We start from the raw sequence: 24,910 nt of genomic DNA on the forward strand, positions 1-24,910 counted from the left end.
AAGTGTACGTATACCTTAATGTTATTTACCTAGAACCAACAATATCCATGTACTGCGCAGTTAAATTATTGGTTTACACAAACAAGACTTTATCCAGACGAATGTAATTGTAGCTCTTGCTTATAACATCATGGCCAGTGGCATGTTTGGCTTTTGAGCTTGTTCAACAAACTTTTCTTCAGACTTAAGAGGGGTCTCTCCGTCACTCACTCCATATAAACGTAGTTCCAATTTCATTTGAATATTAAGCAACCAAAGTCCATGAAATTTTGCAGACATATTCTAGAAACTAATATCTATGTGTGTGGTTTTCCAGATTTCTGTTGAAATATTCGTTTCAAAGTTACGCGGTCTTAAAAATTCACATATAAATCTTTGAGCCCCTGTAATTTCAAAACTACATCTTTTTAGAAAAATCTAAAACACCGGTATTCGTAATTAGGTAAATTCACAGACACAGGTATTAGTTTCTAGAATATGTCTGCAAAATTTCATGGACTTTGGTTGCTTAGTATTCAAATGAAATTAGAACTACGATTGTATGGAGCAAGTGACGGAGAGAGCCCTGTTAACCATTCTATATATTAGAACTAACTACTCCATTCCTATTATATTTGCTGATAATGCTATAGCAGCTTTTTCTCGAAATAAATTAACACGTAGGATTCCGAATTTTTTGCTAACAATTTCTATTGCAGCTTTTCTCAAGATGAAAATGTCTTTAACATACAGAATTCTGGCTATAAATGGCTGGCTTCTTGTTGACAAAGTATTTGCGGCATTTTCTTGAGATGGAAATTAATTGACTCCAAAATTGCACTTAATTAAGATTAACATGGGTGTGTGTCCATGTCATGTCCCACTAGTTTAGACTAGGTTAGTCCTTTGGCAAAACCGTACTTTAAAACGGTTGGCCGATTCACACCAATTGCGTATGCAGCACGTACACGTGACACGTGCGTAGTGACGCGCGTGAACCCATAGACGTAACTGCATGCATTAAGTCTACGCGAACGTTGACGCCACGCAAGCGGTATGCCATGTTTCATACAGTTCCATATATTACAACGCAATAGTACGCGCTACGGTTACGCTTACGCAGCCTGTGTGAACGAGCTCTTGGATTCAATCGATCGGAACGGAGGCTTTGAGCCTCCATTATATTTGTAACTTACTTATTATGTATTCTAAATGGTATAATGACGGTCATAATCTATTCTAGTACTGAGAGCGGATGGGATAACCCATTTCGTCCAGACGGCGACCTGAGCCGCGAGGCGGACGAGATTGTTTCCCTGATCAAGGGCGGGAAGCCCATCACGCCCACGCCGCCTATCACAAATCAGATACCGATTTGTGACGAACAGGAGGAAAAAGTGCATGCAAACAATGTTAATGTGAGTATCTAGATTCTAGCATGTTTTCTTTTTAACCCCCGACCCAAAAAGAAGGGTGTTATATGTTCGACGTGTGTATCTGTCTGTGGCATCGTAGCTCCTAAACTAATAAAACTATTTTAATTTAGTTTTTCTTGTTAGAAAGGTGGCTTGATCGAGAGTGTTTTTAGCTATAATCCAAGAAAATCGGTTCAGCCGGTTTTTTTCTAGTTACTGTAACCTTTTGTCGGGGGGAACATAGAGAAATCTGAGGTGTGCAAGTTCTTCGCGATGTTTTCCTTCACCGTCAAGCAAGTGATATTTTAATTGCCTAAGCGCACATGATTCCGAAAAGTACTCTTGATCCCGTAGTAATCAATACTATATATAAATATAAATTGTAGTAGGTCCGGGATCGAACTCCGTACACTCAGACTAGGCTGTAACCGCTTTTTACCAGACTGCGGAAAACCAAAGGAAGGGTTATGATTTTAGCAGTCTATGTATGTGTGTATGTATGTTTGTATCCAGATTCTGTGTGTTCCACCGTAGTGCCTAAACTACTGGGCCGATTTTGATGGATGAGGTTTTTTTATACGAAATAAATAAATTTATAAGGAATTTTATACGAAAAAAATTGCCTAACTGATGTTACCTCAAAAAAAGGGGGTCTCCAAAAATTTTTTTTTGCTATTGTATCAAGTGGGATGTCAAATGAAAGAGGAAAAAATTCTGAGCTCATGAATATAAATGTACAATGACATTAAAATATACCAAGCGACAGAAAAACAATTTTACTGTAATATTTCAGCGTTTATTAAGACGCTCGCAGTCGGGTTTCTAGTTTTCAACTTTTTGCTAGTTCTCGATATTGATGGACTATTAATGAGTAGTTGTTATTATCGGCTGTGCAGGCTAGTCCTCCAGCCTCGCCGCAGACGAAGGTGGTGAGCCCGGTGCAGCAGAAGACCGCCAACGGCACGAAGAACGGCGCGGCGGTGCCGGAGGTGCGCGCCGGGCCGGTGGAGGTGCAGCGCTCGCCGCCGCAGGAGCCGCTGCAGCCCGAACACGTCACCATCAAGAAGAAGCAGAAGTGCAAGTGCTGCGTCATCCAGTAACGCCCCGGCCTCACCGCTCAGCCAGTACACACTATGCTTTCCATTTTCTAGCATACTCCCAATATGGTGTTTACTCGGTGCTATATCATTTCCCACACGTTTCTACCACGAGAAGTACCTAAAGTCATGTTCAAATTACTTATATCTCCAGGAAAGCCTATGTGTTCAAACGTTTTAAAAATTAAAAAAAATATTGCATTACAATAAAAAATAACTAGTTGTTGTCTGGCCTGTACTTTTGCGTACTTCGATATTTATAAGCGTGTTTTTTTATTATTCACAGTTGCATTTTTAATGTAACAGTTTTTGTTTTATCTGTTATTACTTTGTTTTATAAGTATCGTAACAGTTATACTACTTGCGATAGGGTACAAAAGTTTTATTATTTGACTAGTCTGGTGAGATGAGACGGTTTTAGATTATGATTGTTCCAGCTGTAGAGATACAAAAGCCCACTACTAAATTTGAGTTTATTATTACTTCCTATAATTTTTAAAGAGAATCTCAGCAAGAATACAACAGTATAATATTAAAGAAATCTTAAAATAAAAAGATGTAATTTATTGAAGAGATTTAAAACTAATATTGCAGTTATTGTGACTAAAATCAGATCACTTTATCACAAAAAAATCATGTGAGGTGTTAAAATATCATAATAATTTTGAATATAATCAATGATAATTTATTTTAAAACTGTTACTGAGTTAAATAATGTTTAAATACATAATTTTAAATGTATATTTTTATATGTTTATTTATAAAAAAAGTATTATAATCTTTAAAATATAATAATTTACCTAGAACTTAGAAATATATCAGCGACAGTAATAGAATTTTCACTTGTATGTATGTATGCTTATACAGTGTCATAATATTTCAAACTTTCTGCATAATATTGTCAGCTGCTGTGAAGGTTGTACTGAGATATAAGAGCAGTAATGATCTCGTATATTGATTTTATTGTATCATTAAATATAGGACCCTGTGGTGTTGGATTTAAGACTGCTTACTCAATATAATATTTTGTAGCCCCTCTCTATAGTATTTGAAAGTACCCCATTTCAAATCGAAATTAATAGCTACACTTTCCGAAAGTACTATAATAATTTGTATGCCATTTCTTAGCTGCAAGCTTGCGTCCAATAATATGGTTATGTATATAATATTGCTAAGATTTGATGGTACTTCACTGGCCAATATATGATTATATATTATTATAAAAATAACTTATATCATATGATATAATAATATCTTCACATATTTATGTTATTAAAACTCAGTGGCCAAGTAGGGTGCTTGTAAACTTAACAAGTGGTTAGTGACAAAATTATTTATTATCCAATTATTACTTAGTTGTTCTAAAGTCGACTCGAAAACTTGCGTGACAGCTACCTTTCCTATTTTTTCAAAGAAATAATCTAAACGCAATTTAATTGGGCTCATACACTTAGTAAGCAAATGTAACAATAGTGTTATAATAGAGGATAATAGATAGGGAAGTACTTGGAATGGTGTGCTGGAAAAAAAACCAAGTAGATTCCGTAAAGATGAAAAAATATTGTAAAAATTGTAACAAGATTAGGTTGATCCTTTAAATCAATGTTTCCTCAGTTAGATAGGTAAATAGAAAGGTAATATTTAAGACAGTTTATTATTATCCAGGTTATTTGTTATATGTGGTTATTTTAAAAATAAATTATTTTCATTCGATCTTTAGATACCATTTCTAGATATTAAGCGTCCGTGAAATTAAGGCAGTCCGTCGGTAAATAAATATTTGGAAAGGAGTATCTGTAATAGGTATTTAAAGTAATCTTTGTAAGAGTTGTAGGGTGCAAACGCACACATTGATTTGTGTCAGTAGACAAAGCATCATTCATAGGACCTTCTGTTTAACTATCCGTGCTTTCATGCCTTGCGATGTTACTAAAAACTGAAAAAGTTGACGTCACAAGATAGCATAAATTATGTAAACAATGTTTAAAATTACTTAGGCAGATACTAGACAAGCGAGGACCTCGAATATTTTTGTGATTGTTGTTTTGGGTGTTCTTATAAAGGTAGTGTAGTTAGTTTCATAATTTATAATGCCTTGTGGCGGCGATTATACATATTCAATTAACAAAAAAAGAATTCATGTCTGCAAGACTAAGTAGATAAAATGCACCTAGGGATTAAGCTATAATAGTATATTGGCTGTCCTTAAAAGTTTCATCTAATCTATTACAGAGTTATTCGTCTGGTAATTCACCAAACAACAATGCCATTTTTTTCATCATCAGAATTTTCATTGGGGAACTGTTTTAATTTTGTCTCATTTTATATTAGGACTATTAATTGCAGCTTGTTAAATTGATTGTTATATTGCTTTTATTAATATTGTGTTGTTATATTTAAGTGCCTATGTTGGCACAAAAGATTTGGTCAATAATTTCTGTATAATTTGAAGCTTTTAAAATATTTATTATTGTATATTATGAGACAGCGGGAACAATGTCATTTTACAGGTGCCATTTCAAAGTGAATAATATTATTTTCTTTTAAAACTGGTGCTTTTTTCTGCTTTTAGTATGTTAGTTATGAAGGAATGAAGGGCCCAAACATTTTTTATGATTATTCGCAGCAAGGCTTCTTATTATATTATTGTATCCATACCTATTAAGTTCCCATAATTTTATAAAGTACTTTTGATTTAAGGATATTATAATGTTACTTTTTAATATGATTGTAGTTGTAAGGTAAACCCATGGCAGCTATTGCGGGAGATATATTATCCAGATTGAATAAAAGTGGAAGTTAGTTCAGGGAAACAAGAAATAAAAAGCTGCCATGATTCGGTTCGCATTCAAAGCGTGTCTAGTTACAAAACATTTGAGAATCCTTTGCCATAGATGGAACAAAGTTGACACGTGACATGCCATAATGCTTCCCTTGGTAACAACAGTTAATGTGCGTACTGAGATTTAACGTATTACTGTCGACTGGCGTTAAATATAATAGGTTCCTTGATAATGTTTTTTATTTTCTAATAAAATACTGTCATTAAGGATCAATATATTATTATTATTATTTTAAAAAAGTGAAAATTCGACGGCTTGCTTCATTGAAGGAATATAGTTAGAGTTTTATTTCACGACATTAGACCTAATGTTAATTATTATATTCTTGTTTCCAATATTTTACAGTGTATTAGATGAATAATAGAAAACTGAATCTAAAATGACATTATATTTGTATAAAATATTTACTTTCTATTATTATTACTGTCAATCAATGAGTATGTACAAATCGATTACATTGTAATTATTTATATTAAATCTTTAAATACGAATTGGTTTTTTATTACTATTTTAATATTTACAAGTAAATTTAATACTAAAGCCCAAGCACCACCTATACAGTGTGACAAGGTTTTTTTGGCACTCTTTGGCACTTGAATGACATTGACAGGAGGGGCGTAGTTGTAGAACAAAGGCTGCAAGGAATTAGGATCTCCTTAATTTTAGGTACTATGGCAGATAATTTTACCATTTTCATCTTTTCTATATGATAATCTAATTGATTTGCTGAACACTTCTGCTCCATTTCCCTTCAGTGTCAAAATTATGTATTGAGGTTAGTAGTGTCAATTCTATTTTTAGGGTCCCGTATCTAAAAAGGAACCCTCATAGGATCACTTTCTTGTCTGTCTATCGTGCCTATCAAGAAAACCTATAGGGCACTTCCCGTTGACCTAGAATCATGAGTACAAGTAAAGGAATAAATCTGAAAACCGATAATTTGTGGTTACATCTCAAAAAATAAATTGAAATGTGTTCGAGATACTCTAATAGTTCTTAATGTCAAACATAACTAACTATACCAAGTGGGGCACCTATGAAGGGGCTACCCAACATTCTAAAACAGATTGTTATGCATAATAATTTTTGACTTATCGTGCAAAATGTCGAAAAAATACTGTTCCCCATGTTATAAATCTACAAAGTTTGCTAATCGAAAAATCTGAAATTATTATGGTCACTGGAGGTTTACGTATATTTTACAGAAAAAATAAAACCAACGCTCTAACTACCATAGTTTCTTTGATATTAACAATAAACCTCTACAAACAAAGTTAGCTTTGTGGTTCGTAATCAAAAGTGATTCTTATAGTTTTACATCTGTAGTACGAGACCCGCGATGCGAGAGTCTGACCCTGACTTGGCCGGTTTTTTCTAATAAGTGTGATAAATTGAAATAAAAAGGAAATTGAAAAATAAAAAAGTGTGGCATGGAATTAGATGTATTTTTATAAAATTACATTCTGATATATTAAATACTAAATTATAGATTAATACAATAATTTGAAACGTAATTTGACATGAATTTACTGCACATAAACATTACCAGTGAGAATAAAAAAGTCAATGATAAAATAGGCCTTGTTTTTACACAATAAGAGAATTTGAATGTGTGTCTAAAACTCACATCAGTTAAGCGGGGATTGGCAGACTTCACACACATTTGAGAACATTAGGGACAGTTTCAGCCGTGCCGTTTTCCTGACGTTGTTTTCCATCAACGTTAAAGGAAGCGATATTTAATCGCATATAATTTCAAAAAGTTATAAAGTTAAAGTGCCCAAAATCGAACCCCGACCCAAATATGAGACCAACACTATCACCGCTACATATTATTCAAGTACAACAATATTAATATAGTACCACAATTTTAATTTAAAGCAATCTTATTATGTCATCATATTTCTAAGGTCTTAAATCTTATATTACACTATGAAATATGTTCCTTACGATACTAATATATAATTTGTAGAAGTAAAAATAAAAGAACAATAGTAAAAATATTTGTAAAAGAGTCTTATATAATTCGATTGTTTATTTTATTAGGAAATATAAATAATAATATAACATGTTACATTAATGGTCTGATATCTTAAAATTGGAATATTTGCTTAAATCGTAAAATATAATGCTGTTATATCGGTTCTACACAATCTCTTCAAATAGTAAAAATAATTATGCATGAATTTGTATAAAATTGCTTATTTTTTAGGGTTCCGTGCACCAAGGGGAATATCGGGACCTTATTGCAAAATCTCCGCTGCATGTCCGTTTCATTCAACAAATTCATTGAAAACGAAAATCAATTAATAGTGCGCGTGCGGCGGGATAGTCAAAATTGCAAAATGCACATACACAAATTCACAATTCGATTCATTCAAATGTCAAAAGTAGCATTTTTGCCTTTCCTGCAGGAATCATCATGAAGACGGATTCACTCTAAAGATTGTGTACAACAGAATTTGCACAAACACAAAAAATAATACCCTTAAATTTAATTACGTCCACATCTGCATAATTATGATTTAAAAATAAAATTGAGAAAAGTGGGTATGCAGTATAAAAAGTTAGTGTACAGGAATGGCGTACATTTTAGAAAGAGATGGAGAAAGTAGATGATGGTCGGACGGATAGGTATAAGGCCCGATAACCACCAGAGTGGATGTCAATTATTTGAAGTCTGCTTAACATATCTACGCCCATCTCGGCTCTGGTGGATATTGGACCTAATATTGGGGCTATGAAAGTAGAACGGTCTGCATTATAGATGATTGTATGGTTAGATAGATGTGATGCCTTCCACTGAAGCGCAGCGGAGTGGGATGTGTTCAGCCGACCGATCGGATTCTTGAGAGATGATGTTATAATTTTTTCTGTTAAGAATCTAATTGGTATGCTAAATACCTGGTTTCATCCAAGGTACCTTAGGCTACCTTTGCAGTTTACAGTTGTTCTACTTTGGCGTCACAAATGAAAATAAAGAAAAATATACTAAATGTTAGTAATACAAAGAACATGAATTAACCTGCACCCCACCTTACAAACAGATAAAATATACTAAATCTAAATTATTTCTTTTAATTAAATAAAGCATTTTAACAGGAATTAATGTCAATTTGTAAAATAAAGATGCCATATTTTAATTAATAGTAAAGTTCAGTTGTCATATTTTAATATTATAATATATTTTAATAGTAAAGTTCAGTTGTGTCACTGTCAATGGGCCAATGAAGCATTTCCTATTTCCCTATTTCAGGCTGAGCTCACACAATTTTTTTATAATACGATTACAGAGCATTTTAATACAACATATACGTAGAAAAATACACGTATATTTTTATTATTTATACAGTATATTCGTAGCAAAAGTAGACTCGGGACAAACATCTGTGAGCATCACATAAAGGTTTATTCAAGGTGAGGATTCAACCCATGGCCCATGGTAACGAAGTCAGTAACTAACCACTAAACATTTTTTTTTGTTTTAGCATCGTAGTTTTGTTCAGGAGGACAGATCAGTCCATTACCTCAATTTTATATAAATATTGTGCCAATTTTTTTCTATCCTATCAAATAGATCTTATCTTATCTTACAGTCAGTGATTCATATCAGTCGTTATGTAACCATATTATTATTTATTTATTTATTGGAAAACTGACAGCCCAGGAAATATGTTATTGTTATGATCAACCCATTTCCGCCCCACTACTGAGTACGGGTCTCCTCTCCGAATGAGAAGGGTTTAGGCCATAGTCTGCCACGCTGGCCTAATGCGGATTGGCAGACTTCACACACCCTTGAGAACATGGAGAAGATTAAAGCAAGTGATATTTAATTGCTTAGAACGCACATAACTGAAAAGTTAGTGGTGCGTGCCCTGGATCGAACCCCCGACCTCCGATTAGTAGGCGGACGTTCTAACCACTAGGCTATGACAGCCCAGGAAATGTCGAAATGCTTTGTTTAATTAAAAGTTCAACTATAGAAGAGCTTATAAAATATAGTGTACATCATTGTCAAAACTATGAACTAGATATTTCTACGGCTTTGTTTAGTATTAATGACACATCCATCGGCGGAAAATTTTGCAGCAACTTCACGTTTGACGCGAAATCGCCGCTTAACAGGTTTTTTCTTACTAATCTGTAAGAAAAACGTAATTATAAGCACAATGCTTTGGTTGTCAAAAATGCATCCGATTGTTATTATCGGACTGATCCTGTAAGGTTGTTTATTCAAAGTGATCATCATCATCATGATCAATCCATCGCCGGCTCACTACAGAGTACGAGTCCCTTCAGAGTGAAAAGGATTTTGGCCATAGTCTACCACGCTGGCCACGTGCAGATTGGCAGCAGGCAGACTTCACACACCTTTGAGGACATTATAGAGAACATGCAGGTTTCCTCACAATGTTAACTGTTAAAGTGATATTTAATAACTTAAAACCCCCGACCTCCGATTAGGAGCTGGACGTCCTAACCACTAAGCTATCGCTTTTATTATGCTATTCAAAGTAGTAATTTATGTAAAAAATAGCAGTGTTAAAATGGATCTAGTCTTCGGTCTACTATTTTTAGCCGACTATGGCAAAGCCTAAAGGAAGGGTTATGATTTTAGCAGGCTATGTGTGTATTTATGTACTATGTATGTATAATAAACTATCGACAGTTGGCGGGTAGTAGTCGGGTTTAGTGTTGATTAACTTTTTGTACTTACAATATCATGGCACAGCAAATGTAAATAAGGAAGTTGAAGCGTTGCGGGTCTGCAAACAGAGAGTCCCAGATCCTTTCTACGTCCGGCAATGAGAACTCCTGCGACAGCAATAAGGTCAACCATCTGAAAAATAATAACATCAATATCATCTTTTTGAAGTAAAACTCACATTCCCAGACCCAGCCTAGCACTATGACAATCTCAAACTAGTATAATAATGTTCGTCCGCGTGGATTTAGGTTTTTCGAAATCCCGTGAGAACTCTTTGGTTTTCCGGGATAAAAAGTAGCCTATGTGCTAATCCAGGATATTATCTATCTCCATTCCGAATTTCAGCCAAATCCGTCTAGTAGTTTTTGCGTGAAGGAGTAACAACACACACACAAATACAAACTTTCGCCTTTATAATATTAGTGTAATGTTTGCTCCAACATCTGTACAACACCACAGTGTTGGGTGTTCACAGTACAAGTTAATAACGGATAGCGCCATATTATTTCTTGAACATTTTTTGTGATGTAACAACCAATTTGTTTACTTGTGCTATAAGACGTTGCTACCTGCCCATCATGATTCTAGGTCAACGAGAAGTACCCTATAGGTTTAAATTCCCTTGCGGATCTTGACAGATATGATAGACAGACAACAAAGTGATCCTCTAGGTTCCTTTTGCGTACAACAGATGGGAACGTTTAAGAGCGGAAACCAGCCCAGAGAGAAGGGTTTAATTCTTTGAGGTGCAGAGCCCTAAAAATCGATAGATGTTGAGTTCCCAAGGTGGTGGAATGGCGACCTTGCAGAGGAAAGCGGTCATGCATTGGAAAACTCCCTATTAAGTGGACAGAAGTCTTCGAAAGACTCTGCGGGAGTTGCTGGATAGACACATATCAGTTTTTTTGAGACTGCCGTCTTTTATTGAGTAATGTCTAATAATATCCTGGTATTACACCAAGTCATTATTGCCATAGATAAAGCTCTTTTTCCCCCATATTATGAAGTCTTAGTGAGAAACATATTGGGATTCAATAAACAATTTTTGTTTCATGAAGACTTGGTTAAGCAATGTGGAAGACATCGTAGTCTGCAAAGTATTTTCCTTGCAAGTCATAATTTTCAAGTGACAGCTGTATGTTATTGGCACTCACCTAAAACTGTAGTATTGTGGCCTCAACTCTTGCTTTTCCAACCGCGCTGATACTTCGGGACCGTTTTTCTTCACACACTCACACAACTTCGTCATCATATAGTTAATGCCGCTCTCGGTTTCATCTAATGTCCGTATGAAGAAATCACGAATTTCGGCCATCAGGTTCGTGAAGCAAAAGAAACAGTCAGCTTCTGCGAATTCTGCAATTTAAAGAATACTTTTTTAAACTGCAAGCAGATTTAAAAATTGCAGTTTGCAGTTGACACAACTGCTCTAGAACTGCGCATCCGCCATTCTTGAGCAGTCGGCTGCTTTAACACTCAATTTCTTACCCCGGTATTCCTTATTAGAGTCCGATGCAAAGGTGTGGTAGATAGGTCCGATGATTTCGTTCATGCCCTGCACGTAACCCTGGCCGGGGTTGAGCTTGGCGTAGAGGAAGAGCATCCGTTCCACGACTTCCCAGTGCGCTTCACAACCCTCGTTCAGTGGCGTGTAGTCTCCACTCGTTAAACTATCAGACCGACGGATTTCGTTGCTCAGCTGTAACAAAATCGTCCATACTTATGGCGTTAAACGGAAACACTGACAAAGGGGTTTAGCAACTTATTTAAATTCACTCAGCGAACTATGGAGATGACCATGTTAGGAGTGTCTCTAAAGTATATAATTTCGAAACGAAGAGATCCGCAGGAAAACCATGGTCACAGACTGAGCCGAAAAGCTATAGAGTAAAGACCGCGTACAAATGGAAAGGGTTCTCTCCATCAAGATAGACTGATAATATAAAGAGTTTGGCAAGAAATGGCTGGGCAAGGCTGAGGACAAGATGTGGTGGAGCTTCTTTTTTGTTTGGTGTGATTCACAGGCTTATATAGTTTAAAAAAGAAGAATTTTCATACTCAAGTTGATGTAAAGTGGTTACCTTAGCCACACCAAGGCCTCTTCTCTCCAATGTAGAATATTCTAGAACTGATTGCTCAACCCGCTTATGTAGGCGCTTCACGCCATTGCTGTTCACAATCTGAAATGAAAATATTACTTAAGTAGTATATTATTATTAATAACAAGTGTAAATTAAAAATTTATAACACCCCCGACAAGTGAAGGTTACAGTAATTAGAAAAGAGCTGATAACTTTCAAACGGCTGAACCGATTTTCTTGGATTATAGCTAAGAACACAATCGATCAAGCCACCTTTCAAACAAAAAAAAACTAAATTAAAATCGTGTCATGCTCGTGAAAGGTGACGTGGGTGTGTGCGGGCGTCCCCGCGCCCCATTACCAAGCATGGGAATTTGTCTTCACTTTTTTAACGTTAAAGATCTACACTTACCTCTGAACAAGGGAACTCAGTGGCAGATTGGAAGAAAGAAATATCGGGGCACAGCCTCCGTACATCTTTGTCTATTTGTAAAAGAACTTCATTGTCTTTAAAGTACGTACTCCAAGAGCTGTCTGGACTTATATTTAATGGATGATCGGCCGGCCCACCTGGTGAGACTATAATCTCATCTGCAAAAACAGACGAAAACTCATAGATATAATATAGACAAGTGCATGTTGTTCATGCAGTGTTCTTCAATAAAATAAACATGTGTGCAGTTCACACACAGTAGGAGTGAAACCTACAGATGACTAAACTTTGAAATGAATAGTGCTCTCTTTATTTTTGAATGGGATTACACAACAGAGAGACTAACTTCAGTCTGCAGATCACACTTAATATTATAAAGGCGAAAGTTTGTATGTGTGTGCGTGTGTGTATGTTTGTTACTCCTTCACGCAAAAACTACTGGACGGATTGGGCTGAATTTGGAATGGAGGTAGATTATACCCTGGATTAGCACATAGACTATACTTTTATCCCGGAAAATCAAAGAGTTCCCACGGGATTTTTGAAAAACCCACATCCACGCGAACGAAGTCGCGGGCATCAGCTAGTAGGATATAAGTTGCTAAAAACTTTAGGATTTAGTGTGGACAATTTTGTAATTTAGTATGGAGATCAATAGGTATGTAATGTGATTATATTGGTTGTTTATTGATTATACTTACTAATGAATTGTTGATAAAGTTGACGTTTTTTAACCAAGGTACTCTGCCAAGCATCTTTTTCATGGGGTATGTAATGGAGTAAAATTTTCCACACAAGTGACCGCAATCCTTTTTCTTCCGGCACCCCTAATACATTAATAACAATATTATAAATGAAAGACATAAATTATCATGCATTTGAAAACTAATAATATATGCGATAAAAAGTTAAAGTTCACGTTTAGAGCATTAATAAAGTCAAGGCTATCGCTGGCCAATGCTGCAGCATAAAATTCAGCATAATACAATTTGTCATTTAAATGAATTTTAAGTGTGATCTTACAAGTTTTCTAAATATGTATGTACAAAAATGAACATATCTTTATTTGTACTTGCCCACTTTTTAGATCTAAGATGGCACTGAAGTAATCTTATAAGTGGGAGGACTGGAATTTGATTCCTGACAGGAATTTGGGTATTTATGATTTCTAAATTATATCTGTCTAGTTTAATGGGAGATTATATACTTATCAATGAATAAAAAGGTCATTACCATTAAATGCCAATTTTTGTAGCTGTTCTATGTTGATCACATCATGTTCAAGGAGATCTTCAAAAGCTTTGATTCTGCAAAGATTTTAACTTTTATTACTTCAGTAATAAGTAAACAATTTATATGATTACAATTATAGAGTTCATCAGTCTACACTTAGCTGCAACAATTGTGTTTCAAATAAATAGAGCGTTTTCCAAAAGATTTCCTTATTAGGCCCATCCATAGTCCATAATATGTAAGCAGGGCAAGTAAGCAAAACAACTTCTAATAATTTTACTCTAAAACTAATCTACTATCTATCCGTATATACTAATAATACCATACATATGAAATTGTGAACACCTCTCTGCTACCTTTTCACTAAACGCTATTTACATAGATACATTATTTTGATGTGAAAGGAACAGAGATACCCTGCATCCTGGAGACCAACATAGGCTCTGTCTTACCTAGAAAGTCAATGAGTTCTCACGGAATTTATAAAAACTTAATAATTCGGACAAAGTCGAGGGTATCATCTAATACATCATCCTAAAAGAAAAATCTGTAAGTGAATGTCAACACTCAACTGAAACCACTGGGTGAAACTTGAGATTTTGCATGTAAGAAGAGAAAGGATTTTCAGAAATAGCACCCGAGCAAAGCTGGGGTGTGTTAGATAGTCAAATTAATGAAAACTTTTTATATGTGTCGTTTGTCAGGGGGTGTATTTATTTATCATTCAAATTATACCTGGCTTTGTGGAGACTCATTCTTCTACGTTGCTTCGTGAAGTAGATTGGTTTTAAAAACCACTGACGAATAAGAGATAAAAACTTAAGTAAATCCAGTGTTGGGCTCTACCAGGCAAATACATAAATAATAAAAAGAAAATAAATTAAATTCAAGAACACAGCCGAAACCCGAACCACAGACCACATACTACCAGGCAGGCAAGCTTCATATAGATTTTTTTGTATGAAATGGATGACTTTAATAATACAGGTCAGCAAACCCAGAACGATAACTCACAAATCACAGTAAAAATTAGGTTATTCTCTTTGACTCTATCCATTTTCTCTTTGGTCATAAAAGTCAGTCGAAAACTGAAATTTCCTAAAATATGTTTACAAGTTTTGGTAATTATAAGTACTTGGAGAAAAATAACTTTACAGGACACAATGGAAATGTGTAATTAGCGACATAAATCAAGCAAATCAGACGCCAGGAAAAATATATTTATGAAAACACTTTCAAAGAGTTCACATAGTTAGTTAGTTACTTATGTAGTTAACTAGTAATTTATTTTATATAAGACTTCATAACTCCATAATTTTTAGGCTTCTGAACCTGAGCAATAGAGAAACAGAACCTTTCACTTTGTTGTATAACCGTGTACCAAGACCTTGTTTGGAACGCTTTGAAGTAGGTGTTTATATTATGAAGTACTTAACTAGTTAATTAACTCTATACCTTCTTCAGCTATGCCAGTTTGTGGTTTTTTGATTGCTCTTACTAGTAATTAAATTGATTTATTTCATATGAATTTTGATGTAAGTCTATGTACCTACATTATTTAATTTTATTATTCAAAATGATGTTTATTTGAAATTTGTATTTATACCTTAGGTGATAAATACCTATTTTGTTTAGTTACTGAAGTAAGTCCTATAATTATAAAAAATTTTTTTTGTATTTCTGTTGTTTTATTTTAACTTCGTAACTATGCACTTCATGAAATTTTTTTACCGAAAGAAAAAAGTTAGGAAGAACCCTAGCAGAGCTGCTTGTTTGGTTATGTTGGCAGTACTGTCTTTCTGTGTGTAGTGTTATAATGTTGGTATTACTATTGAAGCATGTTGGAAGCATGCCATTCGGCTCTTTTGACACTTGAATGACATTGACAGGAATGCGTATTTGACAGTTGTTGAACAAAGGCTGCCAGCAAGTAAAATTTTCTCAAGTTTAGGGAATAATATGATGAAAATGTCAGTGTTGAAAATCCAGTAAATTTTATCTTATTTGAACTGAAAATCGAAATGGGGAAGCCGCCCCTGTTTCCACATTGCAAAAGAATAATAGAAACCGTTAATAAGCTATGGATTTGCAACTTATCATGTTTACCTGCTTAATTACTATTACCTATCTATAGATACTATTAGTAAATAATAATTTATAAAAAATAATTAATTAATAATAGTATAGATTGAATAAGAATAGTACAGATATAGAGTAGTATAGAATAGTAGACAGAATTAAGAAATAAAATAATATTGGAGTGTCTGTAATTTCAAAATATCTACCTCATATTAAGCTTATATGATTATTTGAACGGTACCCTGAATCACACGTTTTTAAAATTTTGTCTGTCTGTCTGTTTGAATGGGCTAATCTTCGGAACGGCTGGACCTATTTTGACGGGACTTTCACTGACAAATATTGACCATTTACTTTATAGCTATTTTTTATTGATATATTTTAGAAAATTCTATTACTTACCTAATTTTTTTAACTGCTTAAAGTGCGTGTTAAGTAAATTAAATATCGAATTCCGACTACTCCGAATTTTTTATTCATTATGTACATACCTAATGGTTGGTGTAATGTCTAGGAACACCTAACTAATTCCAAAAGCAAATCATAATTTTAGAAGTAACCCTCTTATTTTCCCCTTTTATTCCCTCTACAGGAATAAAAAAACCGGCCAAGTGCGAGTCAGACTCGCGCACTGAGGGTTCCGTACTCGGGTATTTTTTCCAACAAAATCAAAAACTATTATTGTTACATAAAAATAAATAAAAATCTGTTTTAGGATGTACAGGTAAAGCCCTTTTATATAATACCCCACCTGGTATAGTTATCTTATTTTGAAAATTGAAACATTTTAATTTTGTTTTAATGATGTAACCACAAATTCGCGGGTTTCAGATTTATTCCTGTACTTGTGCTATAAGACCTACCTACCTACCAAATTTCATGATTCTAGGTCAACGGGAAATACCATATAGGTTTCTTGACAGACAGACAGACAGACAACAAAGTGATCCTATATTATAAGGGTTCCGTTTTACCGTTTGAGGTACGGAACCCTAAAAATATTGAAATATAAAGTGAAAACCAATGTATATTACACAAAAGTAAGTATAACATCTCCGATATAAAATAATATATTCAGAAATAATATCATGCTAGCGCTCATAGATTGATTTTTTTCATATCCATAAGTTACATGGAAGTAATCGGTAAAAGCAAGTAGCGCACTTAACAGGCTCAGTACGATACCTCCAATAATAAAGGAGGCTTCCAGGAATTTATCAGAGTCAAGTTGTAAGCCTGCTTCTAAGAGAAGGCCCAGGGTCACAATGGTGTAACCTCCACATGTTCCTAGTATTATAAAATTATCTATCCTCGTCAAATCTGTGCTCTCGGAAGTTAAAAAGTAGCACATAACCCAAATTGATAAAATGATACTTCTTATTAACATTTGTGCGATTTTATACGACATAATTTGTTTCAATAATTTTTTTTTTAAATAGGTAGATTAATGTAACCTTTATAATGTCAGCTTTAATTATAAACTCAATTATATTTTACCAAAACGGTATAAAATTACAAAGACATAAATCGAACTTTATAATACGTCCATGAAATCGAAGTAAAAATTAAGAAAATTATACAGTCAAAATCGTCAAAAAAAGTAGAGTAGTCTACCCAAAGCACAGACTAAGTATATCTATAAATCTATGATCGAAGACCCAAAGCATTCCATAGAGAATGTTGGATACAAAGAGTATTAATTAATCACTACGTTAAATTTGACGAAAATGATTCTGTCAAAGCACAGGCTAGGGCATATTATACTAGAAGATAGAAAAAATAAAATTATGAAAAAACGTACTAATTTTTCTTTTAATCAATAATTTCTATCCTGTTCCCAGGACAGCAGTTGGCGCCAGTTTCCCTCAGATTTGAACCAGACTATAGTTGAAGACATAAGAAGATCCAGTATCCATCAAAGTGGAAATGGAGATGTGTTTAGCTGACACCAGCAGATTATTGATTGATGTGTTAATTTTATAATAATATTTTCTTTTCATAATGGATTGGTCAGCTAAACACGTCTGCATAATATGTCTACTTTGATTGATACTGGTCCGAAGTCTGGTTGAAATTTAGGGAACTGGCGCCAAACCACGATCCAGAAAAAATAAAAATTATACAGCGCCATCTATTGCATTATTATTGTTGATTGATACTGGTTCGAAGTCTGGTTGAAATTTAGGGAACTGGCGCCAAACCACGATCCAGAAAAAATAAAAATTATACAGCGCCATCTATTGCATTATTATTGTTATTGTACTACTAGCGACATCTTTGAGGCAGGATTAAGCTTTATTCCCTTTTCCTAGTTAGATGGTAGGAGTGGCTTATCTATACCCGTTATTAGTATATTATCAATGGGCCACACTGTGTATTGTGTATATAAAATATACTCTGTGTGTGTATATATATACTCTGTGTCTTTTGACTCGTGGCTAAAGCGTAGTCTATGGTCTATATATATATTTCATGGACATATAATATCTCTATGATACATTTACTCTTTAGTGGTAGTTCTCATTCATCTGTGGTTCTCATTATAAATATAACGCATTATATATGATTACATGATTACATAGGTACATATTCTTTGATTATTTTATAAATAGCCCTGTTCTGGACTTCGTCTGTGTTGGCGTTAGCTGGCGGGCGTGCTCTGCCTTTTTGCAGTGTTTTTTTTTTCGTTAAAACTGACTGGAAAGTGCTCTAAAGGGGTGTCGTGCGTATGTCGGCGAGTGCCGGCGCAGACGGGGTCCATACTTGTATAGTTTAACCATAAATTAGCGAAAAATCGTAGGTCTATGAGTTTATATATGACTATCTCTATGCTAACAACTATTTTACCACTAAACAGTATTACCTACCATTCTCTATCATCTATCCTTATTATTACCTACATCTGTTTCATATACTATTTTTAAATTACTAACAATTATTTCATTTTATTTATTTACTTGCTTTCATGTACATTGAACGTATATTATGTTCGTGTATGTTAAACATGTCTATTTTATATTAACATTTAAATGAGAGGAATATATTAAAACGACAGCTCAATTTTTTTTTTGTTATTTGATTATTGATTTTTTTTTTTGTAATTTGATTATTGATTTTTTTTTGTAATTTTTGATTTTCCTGTAATAAATAAATAAAAATAAAAATACTGAAATGAATGATGATTGACCCTACAATAATAAAAAAACATTAATAATAATAAAGTTTTTTATTTCCACCATCCATTTTCCTTAAAATAATTAACTAAGTCTTCAATCAGTGCGTTCTACCTGTGATGACGTATGGAGCAGAAACGTGGACACTGACAGTTGGCCTCGTCCACAAACTAAAGGTCGCTCAGCGCGCTATGGAGCGAGCTATGTTGGGTATCACTCTCAGGGATAAAATCCGGAACGAGGAAATTCGCAGAAGAACAAAAGCGACCGACATAGCTCAAATGGTTAGCAAGCTGAAATGGCAATGGGCAGGTCATGTCTGTCGTAGAGCCGACGGCCGATGGGGCAGACGTGTTCTGGAGTGGAGACCGCGTACCGGTAAGCGCAGTGTGGGACGACCTCCTGCCCGCTGGACCGATGACCTGAAGAAGGTGGCGGGGAGCGGGTGGATGAGGAAGGCGGAGGACCGTGTTTGGTGGCGTGCTCTTGGAAAGGCCTATATCCAGCAGTGGACGCATACAGGCTGATGGATGGATGGAATTAACTAAGTAAGTTAAATTAATAAGGAGACCGACCAGATTTGGGCCCAGATGGGGCCCAGTCTCGTTACAGAAAAAAAAAATATTGGGAAAAATCTTTTATTTTATGCTAAACCAAAATCACAAACAATAATTTGAATTTATAGTGGCTAAATATAAACAAGTGTAAATTAAAAATTTATAACACCCCCGACAAGTGAAGGTTACAGTAATAACTAGAAAAGAGCTGATAACTTTCAAACAGCTGAACCGATTTTCTTGAATTAGGATAGCTAAGAACACTCTCGATCAAGCCACCTTTCAAACAAAAAAAACTAAATTAAAATCGGTTCATTAGTTTAGAATCTATGATGCCACAGACAGATACACAGATACACACGTCAAACTTATAACACCCCTCTTTTTTGGTCGGGGGTTAAGAGTGTTGAACCGGCATGAGCTATTCTTAAGCCATTTTGCCCCCCTATATTTTATTAAACACTGCATTTGTGTAAAACATGTATATACTACTTTGTAGAATATTTCCTGTTTTATTAAATTGACAGACAACATTTTGCAATTTATTCATAGTTTATCTTTTATTGCCTAAAATACCAAAAGACTATTACTGAATTTTGGATTTCGTGTCATCTTTGACGTTCACTACATCAAAAGTTACTTGGTCGATTCTCACAAAGAGATATATTTACCAAAGAAAAGGTCCTGAACTAATAAGATGACAAAACCAAATCTTTCGTTTGGCATTTTTTACATTATAAAAATTCAAACAAAAAAGTCATAATTTCATAAAACTACAGACACATAAAACTGTCATTTAGGTGGGTTATTTTTCTTCATTTATAAATAAAACTAAGTACTCATTAAAGAAGAACATATTTGCAATATAAACAGAAAAAAAATATTTAAATTTAATTAATATTTGTTTCCAAAAAATAATCTTGAAACACACTACAAAACCGTGCAACAAGCAATAGTAAATTGAACTAGGAAATTAGTATCGGCCGAGGCCTCTCCGAGAACGGACGTAACGCTTGTTTGCTTAGCAATTGTTATCGGATTATTTACGATTTACCTGAAATTGTAGTGCGACTATCACTTCTCAATACTAGGTATTTTTAATACTCGCTATTTTTTCTTAAAGATAGATTAAAACTTTTTGTATATTTTTAAATTGTGTTTATATGATGCTGTAAGGAATTGCATTCCTAAATCCTGGTGATCCCTCGGGATTTTTAAAGGATCTTCCGTTTAGATGTTTTTTACGTGGTACAGAAATGCGTTGCATCCCGGGGACGGGCTATTACGGATAGGCTACTTTTGTCCTGGAAAATCAAAAGTTCCCACGGGATTTTTAGAAACCTAAATCCACGCGGGTGAAGCTGCGGGCATCAGCTAGTTAATAAATAAGTATTGCCTCGAGCAAATAGCTGCATTGGTAATTATTGTTCCCTGTCATTGAAAGGGAATAATTTAATTTTCAAAATTTGAAAAAAAATTGTAAAACGCGATTTCGGTAGAGAATAGATCAATGCCTATCAGAGCAGTGGCATTGATCTATATTTTTAATAATTTCTAAAAAATAAATTTTTAACTGTTTAAATTTTACATGGGTTTCACATTTATTTCAAGAGCTTTTATAAATATGTAAAACTCAATACTCAAGGTTTCATTATACCGTTTGTGATAAGGAAAACCATGTTTTTAAATAAACGGAAAGTTGAATTTTGTATAATTAGTTATTGACTAGAATTATAATTTTTCAGAATCAAATATTCTTAAAGGCTTATAGTTTTACAGTTATTACCGGCTGACAATGCTATATCCCAATAGCCTTGCTATTTGTCCTAGCCGCTAAATAAAATTTTGATGATTCATCGTCCTTTTATGGCATTAGCGCGGTTTCTTGTATTCCATTATGATTTCTTTTTTTTCATTTTCATAATAGCATTAGTTTATTGTCTTTTACAGCATTAGTACGGTATTTTGTATTTAGATTTTGGTTGTATACATTGTACACTCTACCATAACACCTGAAACAATAGGATAATTACTATCATTTGCACGTGGTCATCCCTCGTGGATCTTTATGATGGTTTTATTTTTGAACTAGCTATTACCCGCGGCATCACTCGCGTGATTCAAGGTTTTAATAATAATTGAGGTTTGTTATAATATTTTATGCAATGCCTAAGTTATTTTATCATGTGTTTTAGCATGCTATCCTGCGCGAACTATAATACTTTTTCCTCGACTATGTCTATGCAAAACAACCGGCCAAGTGCGAGTTACACTCGCGCACTAAGAGTTCCGTACTCGGCTATTTTTTCCAATATTTTGCACGATAAGTCAAAAACTATTACGCATAAAAATAAATAAAAACCTGTTTTAGAATGTACAGGTAAAGTCCTTTCATATGATACCCCACTTGGTATAGTTACCTTAGTTTGAAAATTGAAACATTTTTTTTTAATTCGCAGTTTTCAGATTTATTCCTGTACTTGTGCTGTAAGACCTACCTACTTGCCAAATTTCATGATTCTAGGTCAACGGGAAGTACCCTATAGGTTTCTTGACAGATACGACGGAAAGACAGACAGACAGACAACAAAGTGATCCTATAAGGGTTCCGTTTTTGCTTGAACCCTAAAAAAATGACGTCAATTCATAGCTCTGTTGTGGCGTTATTGAATGACAAATGCGTGAAAAATAGTATGCTATCCCGCGAGAAGTGTTCATATAATATTTTTCGGGAGAAAAAGTTGCATTTATTACTTACTAGCTGATGCCCGCGACTTCGTTCGCGTGGATGTAGTTTTTTAAAAATTCCGTGGGAACTCTTTGATTTTCCGGGATAAAAAGTAGCCTATATGCTAAACCAGAGTATAATCTATCTCTATTCTAAATTTCAGCCCAATCCGCCTAGTAGTTTTTGCGTGAAGGAGTAACAAAAACACACACACACACACACACACACACACACACTCACATACAAACTTTCGCCTTTATAATATTAGTGTGATGTGACTAGCTGATACCCGCGAATTCGTTCACTTGGATGTAGGTTTTTTAAAATTCCCGTGGGAGTTTTTTGATTTTCCGGGATAAAAAGTAGCCTGTGTGCGAATCCATGGTATAATCTATCTGCATTCTAAATTTCACTCCAATCTGTCCAGTAGTTTTTGCGTGAAGGAGTAACAAACATACACACACACATACAAACTTTCTCCTTTATAATATTAGTGTGATTAGATTCTCAGCTATGTCTTTGCAAAAAAAGCGTCCATCCGTAACTCTGTTGCGGCGTTATTGAATGACGAATGCCTGAACGATAGCATGCTATCCTGCAGGAACTGTTTGGTTTTTAGAGAGAAAAGTAGCTTATTTCACTTTTTAGATTCTTCACTATGTCTGTGCAAAAAATGCCGTCAATCCGTAGCTCTGTTATGGCGTTATTGAACGACAAATGCGTGAAAAATAGTATGCTATCCCGCGGGAAGTGTCCATATTTTTCGGCAGAAAAAGTCTCATTTATTACTCATTAGGTTCTCAGCTATGTCTTTGCAAAAAAAGCGTCAATCTGTAGCTCTGTTGCGGCGTTAATGAATGACGAATGCCTGAACGATAGCATGCTATCCTGCAGGAACTGTTTGATTTTTAGAGAGAAAAGTTGCTTATTTCACTTTTTAGATCCTCCACTATGTCAATGCAAAAAATTGACGTTAATAAATAGCTCTGTTGTGGCGTTATTGAACGACAAATATACGAGAAAATAGTATGCTATCCCGTGGGAACTGTTTGTTTTTTCTGGAAAAAGTAGCATATATCACTTGCAAGGTTTTCAACTATGTTTACGCAAAAAAATGCCGTCAATCCGTAGCTCTGTTGCGGCGTTAAGGTAGGACAAATGCGTGAAAAATAGCGTGCTGTCCCTTGGGAACTGTTTGTTTATTTTGGAAAAAAAGTATTCTGTATCACTTGTTATGTCTTCAATTATGTCTGTGCAAAAAATGCCGTCAAACCGTAGCTCTGTTGCGGCGTTATTGAACGACAAATGCGTGAAACACAGCGTGCTATCCCGGGGGAACTGTTTGTTTTTCCGGGATAAAAAGTAGTCTATGTCCTTTCCCGGAAAATATCCTAAGTTGGTACCAAATTTCATCAAAATCGGTTCAGCGGTTGAGCCGTGAAAGCGTAGCAGACAGACAGACAGACACACTTTCGCATTTATAATATTATAGTATGTAACTAAGAGAAGACTGAGTTTTCGGGAGCTATGTATAGTACGTGACAGGTCGAGATGGCAATCGAGGTATGAGGCGGGGGACGTTCTGCCCACCCGCACGTCACCCGCGCTATCCCGCACCGGATTAGCCCAGGGATTGTGTGGGTGTGCGGGGCGTCCTCACTCTGATTGCCATCACAACCTGTCACGTGTTGTGTTGCGTATTTGTTTGTTTATTGGCTCATCGATTCACTTATTACTGCCAAACTGCACATTAAATTTTGATAAATGAGATCTCTCTTTGGCTTCGCTTTACCATTCCGTGTGTTAGAGGCTATATTGTCATATGTCATAAGATTTTCCGATATGTCATAAAAGAACTTATCATAATCAAAACGAATGTAAGAGATATAACCTACAAAACCCAAAAAGTATATTGAAATTGGTTTACCTACACATGACATGAAAAAGAAATGTATATCGAGAAAAAATAAACTTGAAATAGATGGATCGAGTTTGATATCAAATCATAGCAGTTACTATGAAAATTTCGAATACATGTATATAATAATTTATACATATTCAAATATAAATCAATCATCTGCGGTGAAGTCTTTAAAAGTAGTAGGTGGGTTTTTGTACTTTTAGTTTTGAACTTTATCTTATTTTGTTTTTGTATCCCTAGCTTACTCGTGTAGCAATGCACTTATTTTTGATGAATAAATACCTACTCAAGTGTAACATCTGCATTTTTGTACCTGTTAATCCCTTTCATTGTACTGTCCATTGTCTTGCGCTTACGGTAAGTACGATTTAGTACTAACAATAAAATTTGAAAAGATTGTAAAGGACCATAAATAAATAAAAAATGCTCAATGTCTTTATGAGTATTAGCATTGCATTATATTTTTGATAATATTGCAAATTAAACATTTAAGACTGTTTAAATTTTAGACGGATTTCACATTTATTTTAGCCTTTATAAATATATGTGTGAAAATTATTATAGTAGGTGTAACTATTTATACTGTGCATGATAAGGGAACCATATTTTCGTAAATATGTATAAGGAAAGTTGAATTTTGTATAATTTCTTGACTCTCTT

The 24,910-nt window shown here is 34.6% G+C and overlaps 2 protein-coding genes across 3 annotated transcripts in view; one reads left to right on the forward strand and one right to left on the reverse strand.

Annotated features, from left to right (window-relative positions):
* LOC123880761 overlaps positions 1 to 4,273 on the forward strand; it is a 60,218-nt gene extending 55,945 nt beyond the window's left edge. For both annotated transcript variants that reach the window (XM_045929060.1, XM_045929059.1), the window contains exons 5-6: positions 1,223 to 1,397; positions 2,291 to 4,273. In XM_045929060.1, the coding sequence (XP_045785016.1) occupies positions 1,223 to 1,397; positions 2,291 to 2,494 (379 nt within the window). In that variant the 3' untranslated portion in view covers positions 2,495 to 4,273. The remainder of the gene's footprint in view (positions 1 to 1,222; positions 1,398 to 2,290) is intronic.
* Positions 4,274 to 6,758: 2,485 nt separating this feature from the next.
* LOC123880760 (TBC1 domain family member 13) lies at positions 6,759 to 14,731 on the reverse strand. The gene is made up of 10 exons (XM_045929058.1): positions 14,528 to 14,731; positions 13,793 to 13,866; positions 13,261 to 13,386; positions 12,539 to 12,717; positions 12,127 to 12,225; positions 11,534 to 11,744; positions 11,200 to 11,401; positions 10,055 to 10,177; positions 9,284 to 9,478; positions 6,759 to 9,006 (listed from the first exon to the last, which is right to left on the reverse strand). Exons 1-9 carry the CDS (start codon positions 14,545 to 14,547, stop codon positions 9,358 to 9,360), a joined length of 1,155 nt encoding a protein of 384 aa, XP_045785014.1. The 5' UTR covers positions 14,548 to 14,731; the 3' UTR covers positions 6,759 to 9,006; positions 9,284 to 9,357.
* Between the last annotated feature and the right edge of the window lie 10,179 nt (positions 14,732 to 24,910).

The sequence above is a fragment of the Maniola jurtina genome, chromosome Z, assembly GCF_905333055.1.
Source record: "Maniola jurtina chromosome Z, ilManJurt1.1, whole genome shotgun sequence".
NCBI classification, from domain to species: Eukaryota; Metazoa; Arthropoda; class Insecta; order Lepidoptera; family Nymphalidae; genus Maniola; species Maniola jurtina.

Excerpts from the sequence above, each read along its gene's own strand:
- LOC123880760 (XM_045929058.1), bottom strand. The coding sequence starts at position 14,547 with ATGAGTCTCCACAAAGCCAG. Across the intron at positions 11,402-11,533 it reads CTCTAATAAGGAATACCGGG|AATTCGCAGAAGCTGACTGT; the intron begins GTAAGAAATTGA and ends TTTAAATTGCAG. Across the intron at positions 10,178-11,199 it reads CCACAATACTACAGTTTTAG|ATGGTTGACCTTATTGCTGT; the intron begins GTGAGTGCCAAT and ends ATTATTTTTCAG.